Source organism: Cyprinodon variegatus, unplaced genomic scaffold (assembly GCF_000732505.1).
Source record: "Cyprinodon variegatus isolate N-32 unplaced genomic scaffold, C_variegatus-1.0 Scaffold504, whole genome shotgun sequence".
Taxonomy (NCBI): domain Eukaryota; kingdom Metazoa; phylum Chordata; class Actinopteri; order Cyprinodontiformes; family Cyprinodontidae; genus Cyprinodon; species Cyprinodon variegatus.
The window spans coordinates 265,999-275,776 of NW_015150957.1; the positions used below are offsets into that span (position 1 = coordinate 265,999).

At 46.1% G+C, this 9,778-nt stretch overlaps 1 protein-coding gene across 1 annotated transcript in view; it reads right to left on the reverse strand.

The window, feature by feature from the left end:
- Positions 1–8,925, reverse strand: part of epha4 (EPH receptor A4) — an 80,338-nt gene extending 71,413 nt beyond the window's left edge. The window contains 3 exon segments of the mRNA XM_015390559.1: positions 3,728–4,391; positions 7,704–7,771; positions 8,736–8,925. Of these exon segments, the coding sequence (XP_015246045.1) occupies positions 3,728–4,391; positions 7,704–7,771; positions 8,736–8,832 (829 nt within the window). The 5' untranslated portion in view covers positions 8,833–8,925.
- Between the last annotated feature and the right edge of the window lie 853 nt (positions 8,926–9,778).

Consider the following 9,778-nt stretch of genomic DNA (forward strand, 5'->3'; position numbering starts at 1 on the left):
GCGCAAAACACGCGAACCGAACCGAGACAGTCGAACCGAACGGTTCGGACGGTTTTCAAAAACCGTTCCATCCCTATTCTGTAGCACTGGTGACATCATCAACGCAAACCGAGAGTGATGATGTTACCAGAAATGCAGCGGAGGGGGGGACAGAGGCCTGAAAACACGCATAAATGCGCTATTTTCAGTGAGAAAGACGCTTTACTGGAGGAACAAAAACAAAGTTAGTTGTGTTACTACTAATGTAGGGACGACAGGTTAATGATAAATCTATTAACATGTCAGAAGAAATTGCTTCTGCCAAATACTCTTCCCTCCATTAAAGACATTTCATCCCAGCGCGGCGTGTCCTGTGACATCATCAATGAAAGCACTAATGAATCGTTTAATACCAATCAAGAAAACTGCACAAATACCAATCCAAGATATCGGTGGTCTCCTGTATCCCTAAAACCAATCTTCCAACTCATTCTGTCTCATTCTTGCGTCACCTTGGACACGCACCAGTTTTCACCTCTCTTCTGTACCAACATGATACTGTTCTAATGTGGACTCTGGTTATGACAACATATTGGGTTTAATATCTAAAAAATATTCCCTGCCCAAACAGTGGAGGAGAAGGGAATACATTTTTCATCAACAAGGGAATCTCACAAAAGAACAAAAGACGTGCTGCGCGTCGGCTGAGATGAGAGGAACCTGTTCACAGCTCAGCGAGTGCACAATCTGCAGTGTCACCAGAAACTGCTGACACCTTAACAAGGCTGCATCCTCAACGTACACAAACCCGTCCAACTGGGAAGCAAATAAATCACAACTTCAGATCTGCTGATTTTAACGGCATCTCTGGTTTTTCCTGCTGTGGGATACAGAGGTCTTGCTAATGTCTTCTTCCGTCTACCTCAAACTCTCTGTACCCATCGCCATCTGAGGAGCAGGAGCCCTCCATGACCTGGGGGGGGGTGTTAACAGTGAAAGGGATCTTGAATAAAAACACACAGAGCCGTCTCCTTAGATCAAGGCGGCCCTAAGGTCCCATGTTGTCTCTGCCTGGGAGTACGACCCAACCCTACTTCCACCACGGACACACATGCAAGCTCTACCCACACAGCTGTCAAAACCCTGACGTCTTAATCAATCCTGGATCCCCGACCCTGTCAGACACAGCAGTAAGATGGATGCAGAAGAGGGCGACCCCTGACCTTCACCAGGGGAGGAGAATACAAGTCTTCTGTGCCCCATAAGCTCCCCCTCGGCTCCCTTTTCTCCCCAAACATCAGCATCCTCGCTCGGCTCTCCTGCCACCCAAACAATGACAGAGGAGACCCCATTCATCTTAGGCTGGGAACCAGAGGCCAAGGTGCCCTCGTAACCTTAGGCGTACACAGGAGGAGAAGGACTCACAAACACACAACTTTATGCAACTTTGCAACGTCTAGCACAGGCAACCTTTAAGGATAGGCCGACCGACCAACTGAAACTCAGCGAAAAAACCCACCCTGCCCCCAAAACAAGCTTCTGTCTGAGCATGTTGGTCAACATCTCCTTAGAGGAGCTGAGCGTCTCTCCCATCGAGCCTGTCACTCGTGGGAATACTAACCAGCTCATCAGTGCACTTGACGACCAATAGTTGGCAACACCTTTGAACCCCGGAGTCAGCGGAGTTCATCCACTCTGACACGTCAGGCTGCACCCGAGGCACATGGCCCCCCTGAGCCTGGAGGAAAGTGAAACGTGGAAAGATAAACTGAAGCTAAAAGGTAATGGAGTGGCTGGCATTGTTAACTTAAACACAATCAAGGAGCTGCAGTGATATTTGAGCTAAATGGATACACTGGCTTAGAAAAGCAACCGAGTGTCAGAGAGAAATTGGCAAAATACGACAAGACTGCATTAGAGCCATTAAATCTATGGCTGTGTGTTCATACTGTAAGTTACAGCTACTTATCTCTACGGGAATAAAGGCGATAAGGAGACTACTTTAATTTCACAAGGCATGTGATACAGTTGACTGTATGGGATGACGGTATGACTGTAAAGAACGTTGCACTGTGCCAAAAAGGAATTACTTCAGCATCCAACCATGTTTTGATCTTTTTGTTACTCATTTTTTTAAAGGGAAAACCTGGCAGGGTTCATCTGAGATTAGTAACAGCGGAGCTTTTTTTTTTTGGCCAAGCATACAAAAGGAACCCCAAAATCCCATCTGTGACTACTTGAACGCCTCTACCCCACCCTACACCCAGGCAGCCAGTGGCACCCCTAAATCACCAGACCTGTTTGTCATGCAATTAGTCCTCCAAGATAAAGACTCCCTCGTAAATTAGGAGAGCCTACCCCCCACCCCCACGTTAATCACCCGTGCCCAGCCTCTGACCCCTTACCGCAGTGGCCAACTGCTTTTTGTATGTGACTGCGATAGGCTTGTTGGAGGTGTCTACCAATAAAAGGGCAGCCGCCCTGTTGGACAACCCTTAAAAACCCTCAACGTGTTCCAGAAAAGTTGTGCTGTGCCACATGTGTTCTGCTTCATGGTGTGTGCAATGAAATGAGCAGAAGGTCGAGCAAATACTAAGAAATTACAGCTACACTAGCAGCCATTTAAAATGGCCCTTCCAAGTCAAAAGTCAGCCGAATGGCAGCAAAATCCCCTCCAACTTCCAGCCACTGGGCATCCATATTTTATTTTACTCTGAGTCCACCCTTTCACTGAATTACAGGGTCTGACCAGGAAATAACACTACTCTTTAGATCTAAATCTCCACAAGTCATGACAGAAAGAATATTTTAGATGTTTAAAAAGGAATCGTATGGGGCCAGCCAAGGTCCAGCCAAGGACCAGCCAAGGACCAGCTAAGGACCAGCCCAGGACCAGCTAAGGACCAGTCAATAAACAGACAAGGAACAGCTAAGGACCAGCCCAGGACTAGCCAAGGACCAGCCCAGGACCAGCCCAGGACCAGCCCAAGACCAGCCAAGGACCAGCCAAGGGCCAGCCCAGGACCAGCTAAGGACCAGTCAATAAACAGCCAAGGACAAGCCAAGGACCAGCCCAGGACCAGTCAATAAACAGCCCAGGACCAGCCCAGGACCAGCCCAGGACCCATCAAGGAAAATTTAGAATGGCTACTACTGTAAATGTTCTGTCTTTAATGCTATCATGAACCAAAGACCTCTTAAATTGTCCACATTTGCTTTCTCCAAACAAACAGCACAATTCCAGAACATTTCACTGCAGTATTTTCACTCCTTCCAAGCATGCCTGGAATCATAAAGCCCTTTTTTCTTTCACTCACTTTACACCAAAGCTGTCTATCTCCTTTCAAGGCTCCACTGGGAGCAGGAGAGAAACAGGTGGGGGTGAAAGACGCTGCAGCGCTGTAAACCGGTCGGAGCTCAGCGCTCCACTCCAAGTTTCACCAGCCCTCCTGGGATACATCCCTTTGCACACACCTCCCGGTGGGCTTGCTAATTACTCCACTTACAGTCCTCATTGCTTCTATCATCCAAGCACAATGTGAAAGGAAGAGTGGAGAAAGCAAGTGAGCGAGAAAAAAACACATTTCAAACAGAGTGCAAGGAAGGAAGGCATAAAAGAAAGAGACAAAACAAAAAAATGTAGGTGAGGAAAGGAAACAGTAAAGGACTGGAGGGAAAGTGGTTTGGATTTTGTGGCTCTGCTGATCTAAAAATTCAGTTTAAGGTTAAAACAAAGACAGTGGTTTACCTTGGCATTCTGAATTGCGCTCCTCATATCCAGGGTTGCACAGGCAGATTCCAATGGGCACCAACCACTCTCCATCAGCTCCGCAATACATCTTAGGATCATCCCTCTCCTCTGAATTATCCACACACGAGCCACGAACTTCCACTAGCGAGGAAGTATCGGCACCAGTGATGGTATCAGGAAACTGGGCCAAGTTCCGCACGGATAAAGGGCATTTCTTGTAGAAAACCCGGACGGAAACCAGAGCGATGCACGCTCCGACATCCTGGAACGCCAGATAAAAACCCTTCCTTGTCAGGGCGCCCACGTCCCGAACCTCCGTGTTCAGCTTCATGATGCGGTCCCCGATATCCACCTGAGTGAAGCTCTCGTCAGCAGCGATGGTGTCTATCTTGCTGAACTGGTTCTCGCGGATGTAGCGCTCTTTGTCATTGTTGGACTCGTAGTAGTAAAGGTTGAAGGTTTCCTTGCAGGTTCCCATGACCCCTGGCAGGCTGTTGCAGTCCCGCAGGGTGAATTTGATCTCGATGTAGACGCGCTGGGCACCTCCACGGGGGATCCAGTCAGTACGAAGCCAGTTGTTCTGATTTGGCTCCATGACATTGCACACCTGGTACGTACGGATGGGGATGTTCTTTTCATCCATAATGCTCACTTCCTCCCACTGGGGACGAGAAGAAAAACATTACAAGGAGATTCAAACTTGATGGATCTTATAACTTACCAGGGGTGGGCAATCCTAGTTCCTGAGGGCCGCTATCCTGCAGCTTTCATATTTGTCCTCGGCCAAACACTCCTTAATCAAATGCCTGAATTACCTCCTCAGCACGCTGTCAGTTTCTGCAGACCTCGCCATCATCTAATGGAACAAGGACACCTCTAAAATTTGCAGGATAGCCGCCCTAAGGAACTTGAGTTGCTCACCCCTGAAGTCTTAGGCCTTACGCCACAGACATAATAATCAAGAAGAACAGGACTGTTCAGTTCTTTTAACAAAAAAGAAGCATTTGACTCTTTTACTCAACGTTAAAGCTAACTTATAAGATATGTTTTATGTTTGGCGCATAATAGACTTTATGCGGAATCTCAAGAATCCTTTTATTTAGCACTTACCCTCAAGTATAGGAAGGTGAAGTTAATTAAATAGATCTTGGAATCCTGAGGTTGTGAGTCCGAAACCTAGCCTCGTGAGACCATCCTGATCTCGCGAGCTTTCAAGGTTTCACTCGCAGATCAGTCTGGAGACTCTCCGTTAAAGAAAATTTGGAGCAGTTCACCAAACGAACGTCCAATCAGCGTTGGCTTTGAGGCGGGTTGAGGTGTGACGCAACGAGAAGCGCGACAGTTCGGTCTAAAGAACATGGCGGCTTCAGCCGATGATTGTGCCTTTTATTCGCAAATTATCTTTACATAAACGGCAAATATCCTTTGCCGACATGTTGCGTATTTGCTGAGCTAACAAGCCTTTACCTGAAGCAGCAAGAGTTAGCCTGGCTTGTGGTTGTGTTTTCGTTGTCGCTCTGTTAGTACGTCATATGCTTCGTTGATCTGATTGGTTTATTTGGCCCGTCTATCACCAACATAGGCCAATCAGCTAACCAGTATTTTCGCCCCTTCCCAAAATTACTTCAACGGAAGGTTTCCAGATGGATATGCGGAGCAAATCCAGCAAATCCATCTGGCGGAGTCAGGTTATCCAAAACCAACTGCCAATGACCTCTACTCTGGGTCTCTGAGCAAGACCCTTAACTCCACACTGTCCCATGGGCGCCACACAATGGCAGCCGACTGCTCTCCAAGGGGAGGGGTTAAATGCAGAGGTAAAGTTCAGTTATTATCATTAATATTTTTTGCCTCAACCGTCTTCAGTTCAATTGCTTTGGGACCAGAGAGTAAAACAACTTCCTGCACACACATTAGCAATGACAAGGCTGTTCCACGACATTAGAGACGTTATGAAGGAACGAATGCCACAGTGGGATCACACAGATGTAGAAAGTCTTTGAACAAGTGCTAACGATGTAATGCGACCAGGCCTGCTTCCTGTCTGCGTAATGGAAGGCGACCCGGAGGCCGAGGCGAAACGTGTTCGCTGAGGTTAGCATGAACTCCCGGAGAGAAGGGAGGCACTGATCTGAGGCGTATGGGTTATTTTACCCTGTGCAATTTAGCTTATTTTTGCCAAAAACGGACTGTTTGTTTTACTTATGATAAACTCCCCCCCCCATGCCTCTCTATAGAGGCGCTCTGCTGAGCAAACGTGAGGCCTCATCTTGAGAGGCTCAGGGCACGACGCTTCCCCTCGAGTCGTGCTTTTTGAAAAAGAGTCATCGTCTGAGCCGGACTGGAAACAGAAGCAGCTTTTAGAAAAACAGAAGATCTGGGATGATGGGAGGAATGGGCGACGCTGGCAGATGTGTCTCAGAGGCTAATCGTAAACACTCTGGATTAAAACCTAATTTCCCAGGAGGAGGAGGGGATAATACTAAATACATCTGCAGCAGAAAACGTCTATCATTCCCTGCTGTTCCTTTCCACTCTGCTCCCTTCCCTCTGTGCCCCCCCCACCCCCACCCGCCCCCCTTTTGTTGTGGAAATCTAGCGGCGCTGAGATAAGGCTGCCCCTTTTCCTGATAGCAGGAAAGAGGCAGAATGAGATCAATTGGTCATAATGAGAGGGTGAACGCAGGCTTGCAGGAGCTGCCAGGACCCCGTCAATCAGCGGTTTATGATAAAATGGCTGATAGCGGGACTGCGTCGCTCAGAGAGGCTCACGCTCTGTGTCACAGATCTGATTCTGTCAATTTGGAGTCACATTTTTCAAAGCAATCAAAATCTTTTTAAGGAAATTCAGCATTTTATCCAGAACCTCCATATCTAATATCAGGCTGTGGTATCACGCATTCTTCTTCTTTGGTTTGTAGTTGAGGCTGAAGCCCTCGGCACTTTCCGCCTTTTTCATCCGTTCCAGAGGACCCTAAGCTGCCAAGCTCCCCCCCCCCCCTCAGCTGAAAGGGGGACAGGGATATAAAGTTTCCCCACAAAGACCGATTCAACCCAACTTCTATTCGGGAAACCTGACGCCCGCTGCAGTATCAGGCCCTGCATCTGACCATTACTGAGCGCTTAGAGGCGAGGCGAGGGAGCAGAGAGGAGAAAATAATATATTCTGGAAGCTAACGGGCCCCTCCAGGTGTTCCGAAGCGTCTCCACATGGATAACCACGGCATCAGGTTTCATCCAATCAATTTTCGGTGCATCTTAAATGAAACGATCTCACCCCGAAGAACCAACCCGCTAAACGCTCCGATGTTGCAAAAAGTTTGAAAGTCGCCTTTAAAAATTCAATGGATTTTATTGGGTCTTGAGAGGAAAAAAAAAAAAGTATCAAACAAAAACTGCCCCTCCTCCACCTGTTGCTGTGCACAGTCAGCTGGATTTAAAGGGGGCTGCTACACTTTTTACAATCAATCACAAGGAGCAAAAACAAATATTGGTGTGAAAATCTTTGACGGTCTTAAGAAGGGAAATAAATCAACAAAAGAACCAAATCCAACAAATATTGAAGGTTGATCTTATTTTAAAGCTTAAAAAACAACCAAGAAATGTTCTGTAGAGCAGCCTGCCGCCACAGCAGACAGCTTGATTTACACAACACTTTATATCAATAAAAAAACTAGTTAAATGTAGTTTATGAAAAGTTTTCCACATAAAACTCTCAATTTCACAATAATAATTGATATTTTAAATGCTTTTATTCTTTTTTTTAACTATATACTATCATAAGCCTTTGTTTAATGGATTTTTGGTTTGTTTATGTCCCTGATGAAGCCGATATTCTGACAGGTTCAACAGATGATGCAGTAAATCTGCAGAAACTGATGAAATGATCTCAGTGTGGGAAAAAAAAAGTCCAAACCTGCAGGAAACAAAAATCAAAGGCTGTCTTCCATGTTTGTGACTTTAGGATACCTACCCCTCCTTCTGTCGGGCTGGCCACCCATCCCAGCTCCCCCTGAACAGCCCTGGAGTCCAGTAACGTGACTGGAAAACAAGAACGGAGCCGTTAGCGCGCAGAACGCGCAGCCTGTCCACAAGGCACCAGCATTTATCATCCAATAGATCCAACACATGGAGGGAAACAACAACATCACACCCAAAACATTATAAACATTATAAATATAACATATATAAGGATGCGGGGAGGGAATTAAAAGCTTTTTCTCTGCGTGTTTCTGCGTTAATCCCCCGCGTTCGGATTGACTTGTTCAGGAAAAGGATTTATGCATTTTTTAAATAAAACTCTGAGAATAAAATATAAGAAAAAAGGAAATATGAAAAACCTGAAGAAAAAAAAAATTCAGGAGTTTTCTGTTGATTTGGACCAAAACTAAATAATCTCAGATAGAAATATTCGGATTAAATTCTCTTTTCTCACACTTTAAACTAATAATCTGTTTTTTTTCTTCATAGATCCGGAATCATAGGAGCTGCTTTTCGCTCAGTTTATTTCAAACTTCTCAGGAAGTCACACATGTTCCCCTTTTTGTGAAATAAAACTGTGAATGTTTTTGCGCACCTTCCTTTTAATTAATTCTACTTTCTTTTCTTTACTTGCATTTAAAATAAAAATCCTCCATCTTCCACCAGAGAGACACTAACAGCGATCATTTCCCTCTCTGCTGCTTTTTGTTTTTCCTGTTTTCTATCATTTAAACCCATTTTGAGTTGAAATCGGCTCATTTCTCTGTCTGCTTTTAGCGCCCAGAGCTGCGTCGGGACCACAGGTCTTACTTCTTCATGCACCCAGAGCTGCCTGTGCAACTAAGACCTAAACCAGCAATGCGCATCTGTCTTTATGCTAGAAAAGAAAAATAGAAATGTCATCTTAGTTGGGGTTTTTTTTTAACTCTTGAAGGGGCCCCGTCCAAACGGCTCCAGGGGCCAAAGGCAGCAGGCTCTGCGGCGCAAACAGGATGGAGCCTGAAGTCCGCTGCGGTCTCCTTACCTTCATTTGGAGGATAAATCCGAGCGGAGGAACCGAGCGCAGAAATCCCAGAAATCAGAAAGGTGACCGTGAACAGAATCCCTGCCATGAGTGCCATTTGCGACGCGGCTCCGCGTTTTTCCTCTCTTCTTTTTCTCGCGTTTCTCCTCTCTGTGGCCCCGCTCTCTCTCTCCCTCTCTCTCCCTCTGCCTTTCCCAGCGGATTATGGTTTGAAGGAGAGAGACGCACTGAGCGCTCCACAGGCTGGAGGCGGGTCTGTGCGTCCTGACGCGCAGCCCGTCATCCAAGGAGGAAACTTTGGGGACAAGTGAGGGGCCAGCAGACCCTCATTAATACCCCCCCCCCTTCCAAGTTTCATTAGTCTCCTTATTAGTCTCTCAGATAAACATCAGATTCATTGAAATAAACAGAAAAACCGGATCTAAGCAGTTTTATCTTTTTTCGCCTCATCTTTTCCTCCTCATGATCAAACCGAGCTTCCTATAAATCTGCAGGACTGAGTCTGATCCCGTCCTCTGTGCGGGGCTGATCCCGCATGTCTGCAGACCGAGGTCGCCACCTAGCGGACACTTTCAACACGACTTCTGCCTCCAGAATTGGATTAAAAACAAGCATGGAGCTGACCTTGCCTCGCATTACAAGGTAAAGCACTTTGTTCAAATTGACACGAGCTGCTCTGAGATCACTGCTGAACATGTCGGAGTTAATGTCCCTTTGTCTGGTTTTACACCATAAATTACTGGAAGAGTTTAAACTGGAAAAACTGGTGTTTAGGTGGAAAGAGACGTTTACTTTATTATTCTGTTAATGCCAGAGAATGAAACAGGCAACAGGGAGTTCATTTTTGAATAACTCTCTATTGTAGTGGATGGAATGTACATTCAATTCTATTCAGTTTATTTCTATAGCTCCAATTCCCATCATGTCATCTCAGGTCACTTTCCAGTTCACCAGATCATCCAGTCAGATTGATTCAAAGTTTTCTATCTAAGGAAAACCAGCTGATTGCATCGACTCATTTGCCGTTTCTCAATATGCGTTCT